A 19,215-nucleotide genomic window follows, 5' to 3' on the forward strand; every position below is an offset into this window, starting at 1 on the left:
CATTGTCATCGTTTTCTTTCACTCACTCATTTAGTGCACTTTGTGGGCCTTGCCATGCAGAAAAACTACAAATTTAGTGGACCTGTTCATCTTGTGATCTGACTGAGTTTTAAGACAATAAGATGTATATTGCAGGTATTATATAGTTTTCCCATTTTCTTTTCCTCAAACCACGCAGACATGGTTTCTGCGGTGTCTGTTTGGGCATAAAAGCTGCTGTGGCTAGTAGGAACCGTAACAGAGAGACTCACAGCTGTTCAAAGCTGGAGGATAACAAATCACATTTTAGTGTTACCCAACGATGGATTATTGAACGAGGGGCCCAAGAGCTCAGGGGCCCTAAAGTCACAACACTGGCTATCATATCGTCACCCTGTTAAAATAATCGCCTAAGATTGAGGGGATTATTGAGGGCCCCTCAATCATATTCCATGGGTTATGTTATTTATCCTGATATTTTATTGGGGCCCCTATGCAAATAACACTGGATATTATGTGATGTCTTTATAGGGCACATGGCCACTGTGGATGTATTGCAACAATTTTACTACACATGTTCTTGTACTAAACAGAATTGTGTTATTATACATGAGAATGAATTATAATTATTTAAAATATATATTATTTTTCTTGTGTTTATTGGCAGTTTGCAAACAACTTTATGGTGCATTACTGCCACCAAATAGTAAGGAGTATGGATCAAGACAGCAAGCCAAAAAAGGAAAGACAAAAAACTATACCTTTATCACCTATATTCTTTTAATCAGTCCAGATACTACCAGATAGATAACGAAATATGATTTTATAACGCCCTGATTTTCCGTAAAACGTCTATAAGGTCCAATTGCACGTTTATTTCCCTAAGTCTTTATCCTGTCTGCCTCATTTTAATCACACTGAACCATAACAAGTTCTATGAGTTCTTCTTGATTCCAAAAAATCACTATTACAATTACCCAAGTCACGTTTATGTATATTATGTAAAGCCAAGTGTGTCCCAATCTGAGTCTTGATATTATACTTTCATATTAACTACTCCCATTTAGCTTTCATATATATATATATTTTATACAAATATGTTCTTATTATACGGCCATGGAGGCCACAGCGAAGCGCACTCCGGAACGTGAACGCGGACGTCTTGACGGGACAAGGCGACGAACCACGTGTCCAGCTGGTGGGTTTTGGTTGGCGGTGTCAGGCCCTCAACGTTGAACAACGGCGCGGTGGGGTCACGTGACAGCAACTGCTGCTGCTGCTGGCTGAGCGAGTCGTGTTAGCAGGTAAAGAAACGAAACAAAAAAATAGAGTCGTATACGTTTAAAGCCATTAGAACAACAAAGGCACGCTGACGTATACCCTTAAAAAACTAGTTTAAGAGAAACAAACCGTCGATTAGGTGACTCTCGTCGTCTTGTTTGGTGGGAAGCTAACTAACTATCCTGCTAGCTAAAGAGTGCCGTATCCGGACTGTGGCGCTGTATTGTACGGCGGACTGGTTCTTCACACGCCGGGTCAGTTAGCATTTGCAGTCGCGGCGTGGTCGAGCCACGCGATTTTCGACCGTCTTCGACAGACTCGATCTAATTATATTCTGAGTATAAAAAATGTTCGACGTCGGGTGTTGTGAATGCTAATAAAACACGCAATATTTCGTCTTGTCGCACTAGTTCTCCCAACATGCCAGGCTAATCCTGCCGTGCCTCTCGGTTTACACAAAGGCTACATGTTTATCAGTCGTCACAGTTGTTTATTTTTCGGTCATGTCTCAGTTGGGCTGTGCCGACATCAGTCACACTAGCAGTTAACTTAACTGTTCCCGAAGCAAGTTTGTTAGTATATACACCATAGGCGATATACGTTTAAAGCGTGTTGGTCTAACACGGAACAAAGACGAGGGGTGAGCCATGCTAAAGCTAAGTTAGCTACTTGACCAAAGGCTAACATACGTGTTGGCTAATGCGGCTCATGTTTCCATATGTACCATTCTCCAGAATAATCTGACTAAAATAAATAATTCCAGATTTGATTCAGAAGACTTACAAATGGTGGTATTTGCATTTTAGTAGTTGTGTTTTCTAACATTTCCTTTGTCAGGCGCTAGTAATGCTATCAGTCGGTGAATCTGGGGCTGAACGATTTCGAGAAAATATCTAATAGCGATTTTCGGACTCATAGTAATTGATTGTAGGCACCACTTTGAAATCAATTTTCAGTTCTATATTTAATGCGTAATAGAGCTTAAACGCAATGAAACATTGCCACGATATACACTCAGAATATTAACTACCACACTGCAATGCAATACGATAAGAAGTTAAACGTGGGTTGTTTACAATAGGTATTACATTCTTCAAATCGACATAAAACATTCAACAATCAAAAAGAAAACTGTTGCAGCCTTTGCGATTGATGAATTGGTTCCAATTGCGATTTAGGTTTGATAGGAAGACCTTGTTCAACCCCTAGTGACTCTCTTTTGTTTCCATGCTGACAAGTTGGCGGTTGTCTGACAACTAGGCTGAGTGTATGATCTTGATTTACATTTACACCATTTAATATTGTTAAAAGCCCAGCCTCATTTAGTTTTGTTTACTACCTTTAAACCAGATGCAAAATGTCTGTCATTCTTTCAACTTCATTGATTGGGAAAAGTGTTTTATTTGATATTACCTACATTACAGACACTGGTGCATACTTGTAGTTGTTTTTGTGTGGGAGTCTGGGGTGGATTGTAAATTGACACTTGGACAGTCCCCTCTTGGCTGGCTAAATTTAACCAGGGAGGTGGAGGCGACAGATGGGGTTATAGTCTTACATGGTATACTTGACAACAGTGAGTCTTGGTCTGCTTATTTAGTATACCATACTGGCAATGAACATTTAATCAGTATTGTCTTTTCATAGGAATTAAACTCATTGCAACAATCACATCTGTGGCTGCCATTTGACTTTGCCTCTCTTCCATTTTCCTTCTCCTAGATTTTTCTATTTTGTACATACATTGTTTTGTATATACTGTATATGATGACTTCAGTGGTCAGCAATCAAGCCCGGGGAACTCGGGACAGAACGCTGCCCAGCACCTCACAAACAACACAGCCACAAAAACAGATACAGGTGGGTTTTCATTCTTGTACATCCAGAGTTGTATTTACATTTACGCTACATTTGATAGGTTTGGTCTATGTCCCAGATAATGTACCTCATCTGAGATTGTAGCATCTTGGATTGAAAATGGAGCTAGTAACCTGTTTTTTTAATTGTTTCTTATTAAACTCTTTTCTTCCAGGCCACAGCAGAACAGATCCGCTTAGCCCAAGTGATCTATGACAAAAATGATGCTGACTTTGAAGACAAAGTCAAACAGGTAATTTATTTTTGACACATTTTTATCAAATACATCATCTATCAGCCTATAGTCTTGCTGGGACTGTATAATTGCTATGTTCGACAATTTACCTTGACACTGCATTTTCCTGCTTTGAATGCTCATAGTTGATTGAGGTAACTGGGAAGACTCAAGATGAATGCATGGTAGCCCTCCATGACTGCAACGAAGATGTAAACAGAGCTATTAATTTTCTGCTGGAGAGCAACTCTGTCACAGTAAGTTTGTACACAAATGTCCACTTCTCATTCATGTTCAAATAGGTTGCTTGTGTTCATGCGTCATATGTTCGCAGATCATATGTTTATTCAGGGACTTAGCAGCCATTAATCTTGCCAAATTGACCCCATAATATCAGTGTATGATACTAGTCAGTGTTTCAAACTTGTGTCGTTGTAAACCTCTGTCAGACCTCCTGGGAGACTGTGGGGAAGAAGCGTAATCTCGGGAAAGAAGGAGGAAGCTCAGAAATAAAGGAGAGCAAGGAGAAAAAAGGAGGAGAGAGGGAGGCCAGTCGTGGACGTGGAGGGTCCAGCAGGAGGGGCAGAGGCATCAGCCGAGGCCGCGAAGGTTAGAACGGTACCAAGAATATGCTAATGTTGCCATTTTCCCCCACATTCTTGACAGTGACAATTTATTTTCAAACGTTGTAAAAACAAACTGTTGGAATCATCGCTCATCCTTTAAATTTCCCTCAGCTTTCGGCTCAGCTGTCATTCTCAGTGTCAATTAAAAACAAATGTATATTACATTTGTTTTTAATGTGCCTGTATTTGTGAAATTCCAGGTCGGTTAGAAGAGAATGGATTTGAGGTGGCCCCAGGGGAGAGAGGGGGTGACCGTGGACGCAGGGGCCGGGGCAGAGGTGAGCAATACAGAAAATAAGTTATCTTTGCAGTTACAAATTCTCATTATATTAAAGAAGCTTAAAAAAAACCCAGTTTGATTTGTGATCAAAAACCATTTTAGCACATTGTTTTTCATTTTGAGTTTTATTAAGCACTAATTGTCATTTTCCCCGTTCTTGGCACTTTATTAACCAAACAAGTAATTAATTGAGAAAGTAACAGATTAATTTAACCATGAAAATAATTACCTGCAGTCCTACCAAACGTGTTTATAAATGTATCCAAATCTTATCTGTTGTCTAAAATGTCATTGCATATGTTTTGATGGTGTAGCTGGCAAAATCTATTTTTGTCTACAGGCATTTGAGTGGCGGCAAGTAAGTGTGAGTGATTGGAGATATCATAAACAAACACCAGGATTTATAGGCTTTGTTTATAACAAAGTATCTAAGAATGGTGAAGTTAAAGCTGTGAATTGAGTCCAATTGTGCTTTAATTGGGGGGAAATATATGCATGTTGGATATTTGGTGGCAAACAATATACCTTGTGTTTTGACAGTGCATATATGGGCAATACATTTTGGTCAACAACATTGACTTTTAATGATCCACTCAAATGATGAGAAGTTGAGACTAAATAGCAAAAGTCAGTCAAGGTTTTTTTTTTCCCCCCACCTCAGGCTCAGGCCCAGGCTCAGGCCCAGGCGCAGGTGCAGTCTCAGGCGGACGTGGTAGAGGAAGAGCAGCTGTTGGGAACAGGTTCTCCTCCCAGGGAATGGGGTAAGTGTGTGTGTGTGTGTGTGTGTATTATGTAGTGTACGTTGCATACCTGATGTAGGAAGAGGTGATTACAAGCCCTTATCTTAAAAGCAAATGTTTTGAATCTATTCTTAGAAAATGTACAGCTTAATTTCTCATGTCATATCACAAGGAGCAGCAATAAAACAATTTCCTTTCTCCATGTCGCCACCTTTCCTGCTGTCTTTTCTTACAGCATCTTCAATCCCGCTGACTACACGGCAAACTCTGGAGCCCACCAGGAGTCATGGGAAGGAGAGGGCAACAAGTCTGCTGAGGCACCTGGTAGGGGAAAACAAATAACAGAAGACAATATGTTTTGAATCATGACTTAAAAGTTTCAGCCTGGTCTTAAATGTTCAAACAGAGCAAATTAATCAAAAGTTTAGCGCTCAAGTGTCATTGCTGAAAACTTCAAGAGTATTTATGAGCTGCTCTCTTTTCTTTTTTCTTTTTTTAGGAACATGGACAGGCAATGTCGAAGATTGGACTTCGGAAGAATGGAATGAGGATGTAAGGCAGCATTTGTAATCATATATGAAAGGAATTGTTATTAGCCTTTTTCTTAAATCTGTTCAAAACCTGTCAACAAACAATGTCTACTATTATTGAGTTCTAACTTATGTCAGGGCCACACTGGATGTGTGAAATGTTTGACAGCTGCGTATCGCACAGCGTGTTGTTAGTTAGCGTATCTGCTGTGTTTTACATAGGATTTGCACTTATTATTGTAAGAATGTACTAAAATACATACTTTTCTGCACTGAATTAAATAGTAGCACTCTTGAGTGCCTCTATATTCCTGCAAATATTTCATAGGAAAGCATTGTTATGAAAACAGGTGGATTCAGCAAACAAATGCTATTACTTTGAAACGGGTCCAGGATGTGTTGTGTGATATGTGCAACAGATATATTGAAGGTGAACAGATCCCAATAGTAAATGGAGCTTAAATGAAATCAAGACATTCCAGTGTGGTCCTGGGCTTTAAACATATTCACTTCTGAATAAAGTCAGTTATTTATGCTGTGTTACAATATTCATCCAATGCTTATGTTTGATTTTGATGGTTTTTTTTACAGTTGTCTGAGACCAAAGTATTCACTGCCTCTTCTGCCCTGGGAAATCGCAACACACCTGGACAAAAGTAAGATACCCTGTCTGAAGTGCAGTCATCTTAAAATGCTACACAAATTATTTATTTTGTTCATAAAAAAAATCAAAAATGACTTTATTTTGTGACATGACATTGTACTAAATCAATGCCATTATCTTATAGTTGTTTATAGGGATGCACGATATATCGGCATTAATATTGGTATCGGCCGATGTTCGTCATTTTTTAACATATCGGCATCGGTGCAATGAGTAAAACTGCGCCGATTTTAACAACCGATGTTTATACCCGTCTAATTGCTGTTTGTGTATGTGTGTCGGGAAGGGGACAGCGTCAGTGATGCAAGCGCAGCACAAGGTGTGTGTGTGTGTGTGTGTGTGTGTGGAGGAGAGAGAATGTCAGCGGTGTGGGCGATTTTTCAGGGTGTCAATAGAAGATACGCGAAAAGCATTATGCAACACTTGCAAAGTCGAGGTAATGCGAGGAGGGTTCCGCGTCAAGTCATTCAATACCACAAATTTGATCATGTCATTTGAAAAACCGCCACCCAGAAGTACACAAACAACGGCAGGAAGCTAACACTAGTAACATTAGGCAGCAGACAAAAAGAAAGCAGCGCAGCTGGGACTCGACCAAAGGAAGACAGTGGCCAGGGCAATAACGATCAAGGTAATGGAAATGATTGCTCTTGACGACCAGCCGAGGTTGATAGCGCATATTGAACCCCGCAACAACCTGCCAAGTCGGCGCTACTTTCCGATGTTTTGCAATTGAATAAATATCTGGTTGCCATGAATACTGGCAAGTTTGATAAAGTATTTTAACATGTTTTTTTTAATTATGGCAGCTCTTAGTAGAGCTTGTCAGGTATTGTTTCTCATATCTGTTGTGTAGTTTTATTGTGAAGGGAAGTGGCGCGGTTGTTGTTGCCGGGAGGAAGGGTTGTTGACTTTATTTACGTACCCAGTATAGACGCCCTTATCTCGGTTACAGTAACTTTGGCAGGGTATTATTTTTATTTATGTTCATGTTTGTAATTTATGATCCAAACTTTCTCACAGGAGTTTAGTGAGTTGAGGGAGTTAAACTGTACTTTAATTTAGTTACACACTTGCTACAAGTGGTAAAGGTTTCTAAAAACCTTTACTTGTAGTTGGTTACTTGTGTCTTATGTGACCTTGTTATTTGGAGGTAAAACATGTTTTGAAAATAAAGAAAGACATTCAAAAATTCAGCTTGCATGATTTTCATTCTGTACAAACTTTTATCATCTCAGAAACGTTTTTTTAAAAAACATATATCGATATCGGTAAATATCGGTTATCGGCCATAGCAGCAATATTAATATCGGATATCGGTATCGGTGGAAATAGTCATATCGGTGCATCCCTAGTTGTTTACCCTGATCCCAAACGTTTGCTAACTCTGTTTTCCTGACCACTGCTTCTATCTAGTGTGGATCTGGCTAGCCTACTACCAAAGGCTGGAGAAAATGCTATGGACTTGGGAGTGATAGTCGATGGCCCCTCAGCTGAGGATTTGGGCTCGAGTCTGGTGTTTACCAATTCCCACCACAATGGGCGCACTGCAACACACAGCTATGCACACGCCACAGCCAACAGCTATGCCCATGCCGCCTCTGCTAGCACCACCTATGCACATGCTGCACTGGTACAGACACATATCACTTAATAATCACTTAACACTTGGTGTTCTATCACTATGATGTTGTATTCAGTTCTTGTTTCTCTTGTCATCCTCTCAGTCTTCAGTCCTGGGTTCTGGATTTGGTTCTCTAAATGCACCGAAGCCGACATCTGCCTCTGACATCAGGACATCGGAACAGCTCAATGGGCCTCGGCTTGGTCAGAGAGCTGGTCAAACTTTAGCCAACACCACCAGCAGCAGTAATGTTTCCAAAGAAGTAGGGCCACCTCCAATGCAAAGTCCTGCTCCTGCCTCTTTTCCCTCTTTAGACATCAAGACCCAAAGAGTCGAAAACGGCCCAGTTACTACCCAACAACGTAAGTTTATCTTTTTTAGGTATGACAATTTGGTTTTAAGTAACTGACAGTGATGCAAGTGGTTAGTGTGCAGCTGTGCAATAGTTATGAGTATTTGTATTTCTCCCCAGTAGAGATGAAGCTTCAGCCGGAACCATCAGCAGTGCTCAGCCAGCTGGCACAGAGACAACAACAGTCCACCACAGAGTCTCTGAGCATGTCTCAGTTGCATGCGCCACAGGTCCCCACACCACCAGGTAGGAATACTTAACTGACTCATATTGTGCGACTAAAGGTTTGAACATCATCGTAGCATATAACATGTTAAAATGAATCTTGATTGATTATTGTCATGTGTAATTATTGGGTTGTTTGCGACTGTAGAAGGTCACTGAGCTGATGCTTGTAACTCTGGCTTGTGTCTGGACCGAAAGGATTTTAGGAAATTGGGGGAGAAACACTGAAATCTTTGTTTGTCATTGTTGTCTTTGGAGACAGTGTTGCTAACTTTCCATGAAAAGTAAGTTAAGTCACCCTGAAAAGATGTTAGCTCTCGAGAACACGTCCTGTCCTCGTCGACCTCAGAGGGGGTGAAGAAAAATTAAGTGAAATTCAACAGTGAAACTGAATCATGAAATAAGGGATTTTACTTGAATGTACAGAAGAGTGATCGCTCCGCACATGGTCAGCTATACTGCAAGTCCACACCTCATTCTGGTCTGTGACTCTATGCTGTATGTTACAGCGTTTCTTTCTCTCTTTCAATTTCTGTGTCTACACTCGGACCGACCCTCCAGCCACAGTAAATACAACAAGATGAAGTTTACTCGTGCAGCAGAAATGGTGATTTCCTTCTTGGAAAGTTGTTAGGGTGATGCCAGGAAGTCGCAACTTGCTAGATTTGTCTCTAGTCGCTTTTTTTAGTAGGTCTGTATAGTCACTAAATGTAGCGACAAAGTCACTTAGTTGTCAACGGTGTTAAGTGTGTTTTCTTTATGACAGCTTTTATTGCCTTTCTTTCCCCTTGTTCGGTTCATCCTGTCAGTGCTGTGTTTGTGTAGCGTCGTCTTCTCCTCTTTGGTGTAGCTTTACAGCGCCACTCACAGGCATGGCATATGTACTACAGCACTTTGAGTCATTGTGGGGGGGTTCCCCGTGGATGGAGACAGGAAAAAGATTGTATATGTTTGTTCCTTTCCCGTGTGGAAAGGGCCTTAATAACAAGACAAATTTTCAGCGAATACCATAGTTAAAGAAAATGGAACTTTCTTTGCTGAACTCTGTAAGATCATGGTAGTATCACTGTCTCACTATGTCTTGACATTTATGTGATTTTTTTATTTTTTTTGGTAATGTTAACATGAATGGGCCTCTCATCCTTAATACCCTTTTAGGTCATGAATCCCCCATGCCTTCAGTGAGAGATGGACCCTCGCCTGGGGTGAAGCTGCCAGGCCTGGAACCTTCCATGATGGAAGCCCCTCAGCGGCAGCTAAAAACGCAGAGACGCAGAGTACCTCCTCCCTCAAAGGTTAGCGTTTTATCTAACAAAATGGGTTTTAACTTAATTTTAACCTAAGTGCAAGACATGAAATAGAACTAAAATGCTAATTGTAATTGGCCAAAACATGGATGACTAGCTATCAAGGTTTGTAACTCCTTTCAGCATATCCAAACTTCACACATTTGTCACTAGAATCTCCTACTGAAGTAAAAACTGAGCAGTTGAAACTGTTTTTACTGTAACTTTTGAGTGAAAATATTTTACACGAACAGATAAATAACTGTTAAGATATATTTCCCTAGTTCAACTTAAAATCCCCCTATTTACCTCAGATCCCATCGTCAGCAGTGGAGATGCCGGGCTCGGCAGATATGTCTGGCCTGAATGTTCAGTTTGGAGCTCTTGACTTTGGCTCTGAGGCTGGTAGTGGAACAGTGGACATGGCCCAGGTGGAGATGCCCAGAGAACAAGCCACCATTCAAGCCCCAGCTCCAGCACCCATTTCAGTCCCTTCTGCTGTTCCCACACAGCAGTCACAAAGCAGCCTGTTCTCAAAGCCAGGATCTGTGAGGTGTGTATATTTAGTACTGGAGGTTTCTATAAATTTGTGTGTATTGGTTTCAGCTAGAAACTGCTTGAGTCACATTATCATTTTGCGTCTTTCCTCATCTACCCTTTTCTTAGTGAACACATGAGTAGTTTGCCCAGCTTACCCCCAGACTCTGGCTTCCCCTCACCATCTCTGGGCTTACCCAGTGCCACACCCTCACCCTCTCTGGGTCTTCCCAGTGCAGCTGCTCCTCCATCCTCTGCATCCCCTGCCACAGTCAGCCGTGTGGACAACAGTGGTCAAAGGCCCATGCCACCTCATCTTGGCTTCTCACAGAGCAAAGATGTCACATCAGTTGCTGGTGGACCTCTAATGGTGAGGATTAATCTTTCCATTGGCCTCAGGCTCCCAAAATAAGAGAACAATGTAGATAACTGCTGATCTGTTATTTTCAGCAAGCACAGGTTTCTGCACAACAGTTGACAAAAAGCAGAATAACAAAAGTAAATCCTAAATATTTTCTATCCTTTGTAGAATGGCTACAGTGGAATGAAGACACAGAGCACGCAAGACAGTAAGTACACTCGGCACTGAGTGGACTGCAGTGGAGTGGCCAGTGAAACATAATATAATGAATATTGATTATTAAATGCATCTGGTAGGAAGCAGAGAATATCCTCAGTGAGTTGATGAGGCTTGATAAAGAACAGGATACAATGCCCGCATTTGTATTTTATGTTTGTTCTCCTTCTCATGCAGTTACTCTGTATGAACAAAATGTTCATTTTGTTTTTGAATCAGCCACGTCATCGTCGTCTAGAATTGTGAAAACGGAGTCTCCTGTCATGACAAGCGACAGTGGCCCCATTCATCACATCCCTTCCCCTGCAGTCACACCTTCCCACTCAACACCCATCCCCACGCTCAGCAGGTAAGCAAAGGTTCACTCTCACTCTATATAGTGTTTTTGCATCACTCGATTTGTGTTTGAGATAATGATGTTTTCAAGCACATATCTTAATCTTGTTATGTGGATATATCATTGACTGAATCTCTCATCCTCTTGCCAATGCTTCCTGGGTGATGTGCTGCTGTGGCGTCATCAGATTTAAGCACACTGACGGATTCATATTTCTCTGTTTTTAGTCACATGACCACCACTCACGCAACTGGATTGGCCCTTGCCACAAGCTCCTCCTTAACGGTAAGTCTGTGTACATGCATGCACACAACACTGGCCGTATTATTACAGGATTAATGTTATATATTGTGTTGAAGTTTATTTGCCTTACGCATTCCAACATTCTTTAAATTACATTACATGTCATTTAGCAGATGCTTTTAACCAAAGTGACTAATAAATCCATAGAAATACATATTTCTATGTAGGTAAGGTAACACAGTTTTTGGGTCACATCTTAATAACAACTTAACCATCTCTGCTATGCCTTCTGGGGTAATCCCCCTACGGCAGCTTCAACCCAGGTGAGGGTCCGTCTCTCACTGAAGGCATGGAGGATTCATGACCTAAAAGGGTATTAAGGATGAGAGGCCCATTCATGTTAACATTACCAAAAAAAAATAAAAAATCACATAAATGTCAAGACATAGTGAGACAGTGATACTACCATGATCTTACAGAGTTCAGCAAAGAAAGCTTTATTTTCTTTAACTATGGTATTCGCTGAAAATTTGTCTTCTTATTAAGGCTCTTTCCACACGGGAAAGAAACAAACATATACGATCTTTTTCCTGTCTCCATCCACGGGGAACCCCCCCCACAATGACTCAAAGTGCTGTAGTACATATGCCATCTTGTGCCATCAGATAAATAACGAAGAGAGCAGTGGCAACCTCCATGCCTTTTCATCGTCATCCAATCAAGTTATCAATCCCAGTCAATCTGCCCCGCTGGCTGTGAGCAGCTCAACCAGCAATGGTCATCATCCATCTGGAGCACCAGGACTAAATCCTAATGGCACAAACGCCACACACTCTGCTTCAGGCAGCCGTACAGCACAACTGCTCGCCACCTCCGGTATGTTCAGGGTCATCACTTTGTTTCTGAAACCTTATAAGGATATACGTTGTGAATCTTAATAAATACAACTGATTACTCATTTAAAAATGACATACTTTTCCTACATTTTGTCATTCTTCTGCTTTCCACAGGTAAAGCTCCTCCAAATTTGGCTCAAGGAGTGCCACCTCTCCTGGCAAACCAGTACATCATGGGCCCTGGTGGCTTGCTCCCGGCATACCCAGTAATTATACACTTTTCCTAATCATTGAATTTGTTTTAGGAAAAGTGTTAGTGTCTGCCTCAAGTGACTAAGCCACACTTAAGGCGCATTTCCACTGGCTCTACTCGCTACGGCAGTAGCTATTAGTAGGTATTATGCGATGATTGGTCAGACTGCCGGACACTGATTGGCCAGAGTGTTGTCACATGAAGAGAGGTCCCACACACAACATTTAAAACTACTTAACAATCGAAAAAACATGGGTTAATCTCCAACAACTACCAGGGAAATCGCTATATTTAACAGGAGTCTGGTGTATTTAGGGACAGCGCCGGCGATCGCAAGCAACATCACAGACCGCTGCCGCTGGAGTAGGAGGCTGTGCTCCGGAGACGTGTGGACAAAAATCTTGCATCTTCAGCCCTGCATTAACGTTGTTTGATTTTGCTAAAGCATGCTAAGATATTATGGCAGTGAGTTCACTCTATTGAGGTTTTAATGCCTTGATATTTTGGACTGAAGAATTAATCATTTTCAAATCAAAATCGAAATGAGTAGGAATTTTGTAGAAACTCAAATGTTACTGAAATAATCACCCAGTTTTTCCTCAATATCCTTTCAACAGCAGATCTATGGATATGAGGACTTGCAAATGCTGCAATCTCGCCTTCCTATGGTGAGTCTTTTTGTGTTTATACAGTCATGCATGTCTCTGCTGCATATGAATTTGTTGTTTGTTTTTTGGTTTTTTTAATGACAACAATGGAATTGTGGGCGTCACATTTCTCAGTTTGCTGACACTGCCATGTTGGCAGGAAAAGCTCCTGAATAGTGATAGGTACTAGTGCCAGTTTAAAGCTGTGCGAAATCCGCAGATATCAAGCAATATACAGGACTCTAGTAACTTAACACCTACTTATACCACATATTTCCAGTTTCCCCTACATTGATCAATGCGTGGCAACAGAGTCAACATTGACTGTAACAAATTGACACCCTTGGCAAACCCCCCCCCCTCCCCCTGCAATTTTATCCTTTCTTCTGTTGTATGGCAGTGATGATGAATTTCCAAAGTAGCTGTCTAATTTGTATTTTTTTCTAAATAGGACTATTATGGTTTAACATTCCCTGGTACAACAGCTGCTATGCCCGGAAGAGACCTGGCCAATAATCCATATTCTGGTATGACAAATTTCATGTTGAATTTCTGACTATTGTTGATCTTGAAGTGGTGCACAGTTGACTTGCATTCATCCATATTATGCCCCCTTTTTTAATGGCTTTATTGAAGACATGAAGGTCAAACTTTAAATATTCTTTTCTACCAAAATTTCTTGTACAGGTGAGGCAACAAAGTTTGGTAGAAATGACTCCTCTCCTCCAGCTCCACCGACAAGCCTGTCTACAGCTGGGGTGCAGTCACAGCAGCAGCAGGCACCTCAGGCGGGGACACAGGGTCAGGGCACGGGTCAGAACCAGGGTCAACAGGCACAGAACCAGGCCTTTCTGAACCCCCCTCTGCCCCCTGGCTATGGATACACTGGTAAAGAAAAGCTTCTTTTTTTTTGAAAATGATGTTAAATTGAAGAACATATTCATCATATTGTACTTTGCTCAAACGTTTTTTGTAAATGTATGTCCTACAGGTTTGCCGTACTATGCTGGTATGCCTGGGGTTCCTTCAGCCTTCCAGTATGGTCCCACTGTGTTTGTGCCTCCTGCTTCAGCTAAACAACCTACGATGGGTCTGGCCAACCCATCAAATCAGTTTCATCAACAGCATCAGCCCAGTTATGGACAACATGCATATGGCGCCGGTAAGATTAAGAATAATCAAGAGCAATGTTTCTTTCACTACTCTGATTTTTGTTTTCATATGAATTATACTGCATTTTCTTCAGATTCAATAATTTTTTTATTTTTTTTTTACATTTTAAACGTAATTTTTGTATCTACTAGTTCTGATGAGGTATGGGTTTGAGCCTGTGTTTTGAACTATGACAACACGGGTTTGTCCTAACTCATTGCTTACTAATAATCAGCCTGTGATTGTGGGTTATTGAATAAGATTTAATTTAGCCTCCAAGTTACTGTCTGGACTTACAATAATGTTATTATGCAATAATTCTAGGGTTTCATCATGAACAGCAATGGTCTGGCCAGCTGGATTTTATTTTTAAGTACATGTATTGTGAGAGAGGCAGTGTGTGCATACGAAGGATTGATTTGAAATTACATGTATAGAGGAAAGATGAGAGACATCCAACTTCCAGTTTTACATGTACATGAAATGCTGCATGTGTGTGGAGACCGGCTTGTGTGTATTTTGCTTGTGCTGCATGCATAGCTCAAACCCCCTGCTGAAGTTGGACACAGCTCATTATAGACACAGCTGCCATTTTAGTCAGGTTACCTTACTGCCTCTCTCTCCTCCTATGCCCCCCTTCCCTACCATCCTCTTTCCTTTTGCTCTTCACCTCATCTGTTCCCCATCCTTTTCTTGCTACCCCCTCCCTCTCTGCTCATTCTGCCTCCTCCTCCTCCTCCTCCTCTGTACTACTCTTCTTCTTCCTCCTCCTCCACCTCCTTCAGCCTTTGATGACCTGTCTCAAGCCCACGCTGGGGAGTACAGTAAGGGAGGGTACGGAGGCTCTGCCCAGTCACAGGCCAAGTCAGCGGGCAGCGGCCCAGGGAAAGGTACACCCACAACACATGTGTGCACAAAATAAACACGCACAAAGTCGCTGGGGCGTTTTCCTGTGGGAAAAATAGATGTATTCACAATTGCAGATGATTCTACTCTCAAGAGTGTTCTGGACAGAGGTGTGTATATGCAAGTGTGTGATTGCACTTTGATGTGCAAATTGACTCATGCCAAAGGGTGAAAAAAGTGAGAAACATGCCTCAGCACCTCACTTAATATGCTTCTCCCTACTGGCTGCCCCCCTTTTACTAACCGTGGAAAAAAACATTCAGTGCCTGATATTTATTCATCAACAGTAAAGAAACACATTTTTTTCTCCCCCCCCCCCCCCCCCCAACTCCTTGATTTCCCTCTCTTTATCATTTTCCTTTTTGCTTTCTTCCCATCCCCCTTAAATCCCACTCTTTGTTCCCCTTCTCCTCCCTCTCCTCAGCACCAGGACTGTCTGGGTCGGGTAACAGTGGAGTACCTGACATGGGAGGTTCAATCTACAGCAAAACACAGGTGAGGAGATGTCTGCTTTTAAGACGTGCCTCAAGCACATCATCTCGAATTACACATTGACTTAATTTCTCAAATAACACTGGATAAATGTGTGTCTAAATAGACAGAATGTTTTATTTTAATTCCATTTGAGATGTGTATTTTATTTTTAAAACTACTGTACATGCATGTTCTCACTTTAATCTTCTTGTCTCTCTGCAGTCATTCGACAAACAAGGCTTCCACACAGGGACACCTCCTCCCTTCAGCCTGCCTTCAGCACTTGGGGGAACAGGGCCCCTGAATCCTGGGGGTGCTCCAGGTTACGCCCCTGCTCCCTTCTTGCACATCCTGCCACCACATCAACAGCCCCACTCCCAGCTGCTGCACCACCACCTCGCACAGGAGGGACAGGTAAACAAAAGTTCTTTTCAAGCATCCTCACAAATAAGAGTTTACATTTTTTTATTTCTTTAGTAAATGTAGGATTCTGTCCTTTTTAAGAGACTTTCACATGCAGAGTTCAAAAACTTTGATTTTTGCCATGCAGCCTTGATAAATTAAAAGTTGATAAATTAAGTGCTCAGGACCATTGTCAGTTATACAGCATGGCCACATATTGGATACATTGATTGTATAGGAAAAACATACTGAAGTGACAAAAATACGATTTGAAAGAAATTGCTATTCTCGATCAGATTTTTGTCCTCACAGCCCTGAAAAATCAGGTCTAGTCACATCAAGGGGGAAATAAAATCAGACTGGGGTCACTTCAACTTTGTATTCTGAATATAGCCTTTGTACTAGAACTGACTGAGTCACTGTAGCATCTGTTTAGCCTTCACTCCACCATGACAGGATCAGTATGTGTTGACTGTTAACCTCACACTGTCTAGCCAACATCCATCCACTCCAACTTCAGACTAGAAAGTGCATTTCCTTGTTTGTTATGAAGGGGGTAAAAATCCCTCTTTGAGATCATGACCAGGGCCGGCTCTACCTAATTTTGTGCCCTAGGCGAGATTGCTCTCCGGTGCCCCCCCTCCCCCGCGAGATTGCTCTCCAGCAGATGGCGCTCTAGGCGACCGCCTATATCGCCTATGCCAAGAGCCGGCCCTGATCATGACATATAATTAAATCGAACTAAATCAAACGCTACTTACACTAATTTCTTGCAACTAGATCAATGCAATACTTAAACCGATTTGTTTATTAAGCTTTTGTTTGATCTGTCAATTGTATTCATCACTGACTTGAACTCCCTGGCTGGCCATCAATAAATACTCCCTCAGAGACTTATTGTGAACTGAGACCAGACATCCTGACTCCAGTTGTTGGTGCCCAATCAGTTATCGCTCATAACAATAGTAGAAGGTGGCTGATAATGTATTTTTTACATGACTGAAAAAAGTGATTTCTTGCTCTCTGCAGGGTGGTCCTGGACAGCGCAGTCAGTCCAGCAGCATGCAGCAGAAATCCCAAGGCAACAAGTCCAGCTATGGCAGCTCCCCCTACTGGGCCAACTGAGGAATGTTACCCCCCCCAAAAGGCCGTGTGTGCGCGATTTTGCGTGCGTGTGTAAAGCTAAAACAAGAAGGCAAATTGAAAGACACACTACCCTCACAATGAGCAAACTTGGGCCCGTTGGCCTCGCTCCCCCCACCTCCACAAGTCCTCTTAAGTCTTTTGGGTTCTCTCTTTTACGCCCTTTTCAAAATTGGTTGTACATGTAAGATATTTATGTATGTATTTATATATATATATACTGTATATGTAATAGTAGAGCATAAAATGTGGCATTTTATTTTTGAAGGATTTTTTTGTTTACTTTTTCAAAACTGCAGGAAAAGATGTTACATTAATACAGAAAGAGATTGTAATGATGGGTCAGAGTGAGCGAAGAAGATAAATTATCAAAAACCTCCTGGAAGAAACCAGAAAAGAGAAAAGGAGAGAGCTATAGCACTGATTGCATATGAGGACATTTGAGGTGGGGGCGGGGTTTATAATAACTAACTGCATCCTTTTTTTTTCTTTCTTTTTTTCTTTTTTGATACATAACGTCTTGAATGAGCAGCTCATTCCCCAAACTACATTTTGTAGCTTCCCATCTTTCCTCTCCTGTCTCCCTTGTGGAGGGGCTGCCTACTCTCCTTGAGTCAACACCTCCCCTCTTTAAAAAACAAGACTTGTCCATCCAAATTTTATATTTTAATTTAATTTTAATCCTCCTTTCCTGTGAAATAAAAGTTCTGAGCAGTTGGAGCTATGACTTTCTTGAGTGTCTCTGTACTTGTGTGTGTGTGTGTGTGTGTGTGTGTGTGTGTGTGTGTGTATACAGTATATAGTTATTCTCTTGCAAGTTAAAAGTTAATTGAGTTGAATTGTGGAGTGTCTCATATGGCAAATATTTATGTAGCAAAGTCTATGCGGACATTTGCCATGTACATTTTAACATCTAGGCTTCAATTTAGAAATATTTTAATTAAGAACAACATGTTTACATTTTAAACTAATTTGTGGTTGCATAGAAATGTTACTACTTGCACAATGATGTGGGAAGGAAAATGCATTCCTAAATTTTACATCAGAAGTTAAAGACCTGACAATCGATTCAAACAAATGGAATGACGGTTCAGTTATTTGTTTCTTTTACAATTCTGAATTAATAGATAACCTTTGTCAAGTTTGATATAGTAAGAGTCTCTGTTATGCATTTTGGTTTTAAATTGTTAGGTCTGCTTTACCAAAAGAAATGGTTTCCTTCCAGTGAAGTGCAGTTTTACTGCGTCTTAAGCCAGTTGGCCATATGGTGGCCCTGCTTGAGTGAGACACGGGTGGTTCACTGATTACAGCGAATCTTTCATACAATACCTTGTTTTTCCATGACATGCCTTCTCTGAGATTCTAATAACCATATAGTTAAAGTCAATAAATATATATTTTTTAATTTGCTGTACCTTGGCACAGCGACTATGCACAGTACAGGCTTTTTAGTTTATATGTGAAAAAGAGGAAATTGACAGTTGATCAGGAAATAATTAATTTCTTAAGCAGCTGTCACATTGAGTAAGTAATAGTTTCTAATCCTTACCAGGTGATCAAAATTTCAATAAACCTTTATGTTGTCTTATAAGTTACCACCAGATGGCAGTATAGATCTGTGTATGTAATATCCTGAGACTAGATCACTGCATGGTCTTGTAGAAATGCATCTATTCTTTCTATTTATTTCCTTCCAAAACACTGAGGTATACCAACAACATATGATACAATAAAATAAAATATTTTAAGTGTATTCGTTTTTAATGTATTCATATATTCTCTTGATTTACTCAAAGTTTATTATGATGGCAGTGTCTCCTTTCTCGTGTTGATTGTGTGCAAGTCCAGAAAAGCCTAATATAACCTTGTAACGTGGCTGACAACAGGGTGGGGGGTGCAGGGGAGAGGATGGAAAGTTGTTGAGTGGCAGGTGCTATTGTGGCCTGAGTGCAGGAGCCTACAGCAACAAGGTCGAGGGTCAAAGTGAAGTTGAAAGGTCAACGTTTACTCCCAGGGAGCCCACCCAGAC

General features: G+C 41.1%; 1 protein-coding gene across 6 annotated transcripts; it reads left to right on the forward strand.

The window, feature by feature from the left end:
* Positions 1 to 1,190: 1,190 nt before the first annotated feature.
* On the forward strand, positions 1,191 to 17,906 carry LOC131463808 (ubiquitin-associated protein 2-like). Of its 6 annotated transcripts, none has more exons than XM_058635856.1 (30): positions 1,191 to 1,283; positions 2,983 to 3,120; positions 3,293 to 3,370; positions 3,499 to 3,609; positions 3,802 to 3,961; positions 4,179 to 4,257; positions 4,915 to 5,019; positions 5,234 to 5,322; positions 5,498 to 5,550; positions 6,120 to 6,184; positions 7,609 to 7,825; positions 7,920 to 8,178; positions 8,289 to 8,414; positions 9,552 to 9,688; positions 9,994 to 10,232; positions 10,346 to 10,586; positions 10,746 to 10,785; positions 11,013 to 11,142; positions 11,358 to 11,415; positions 12,039 to 12,249; positions 12,384 to 12,475; positions 13,080 to 13,130; positions 13,561 to 13,636; positions 13,797 to 13,997; positions 14,101 to 14,271; positions 15,047 to 15,151; positions 15,245 to 15,277; positions 15,592 to 15,662; positions 15,864 to 16,055; positions 17,073 to 17,906. In XM_058635856.1, exons 2-30 carry the CDS (start codon positions 3,025 to 3,027, stop codon positions 17,166 to 17,168), a joined length of 3,582 nt encoding a protein of 1,193 aa, XP_058491839.1. In that variant the 5' UTR covers positions 1,191 to 1,283; positions 2,983 to 3,024; the 3' UTR covers positions 17,169 to 17,906. The 6 variants fall into 6 exon arrangements, with proteins under 6 accessions (XP_058491839.1, XP_058491838.1, XP_058491840.1 ...); XM_058635855.1 differs by lacking the exon at positions 1,191 to 1,283 and adding an exon at positions 1,492 to 1,514; XM_058635857.1 differs by lacking the exon at positions 1,191 to 1,283 and adding an exon at positions 1,492 to 1,514 and having other exon boundaries at positions 8,292 to 8,414.
* The last annotated feature ends 1,309 nt before the right edge of the window (positions 17,907 to 19,215 follow it).

This window comes from Solea solea, chromosome 8 (genome assembly GCF_958295425.1).
Source record: "Solea solea chromosome 8, fSolSol10.1, whole genome shotgun sequence".
NCBI lineage: Eukaryota > Metazoa > Chordata > Actinopteri > Pleuronectiformes > Soleidae > Solea > Solea solea.

Bases quoted from the DNA above. Each gene is read 5' to 3' on its own strand.
- LOC131463808 (XM_058635856.1), top strand. From the start codon at position 3,025: ATGATGACTTCAGTGGTCAGCAATCAAGCCCGGGGAACTCGGGACAGA. The intron at 10,233-10,345 runs GTGTGTATATTT...CCCTTTTCTTAG, and splicing joins TCAAAGCCAGGATCTGTGAG to TGAACACATGAGTAGTTTGC. The intron at 15,152-15,244 runs GTACACCCACAA...TCACAATTGCAG, and splicing joins GGGCAGCGGCCCAGGGAAAG to ATGATTCTACTCTCAAGAGT.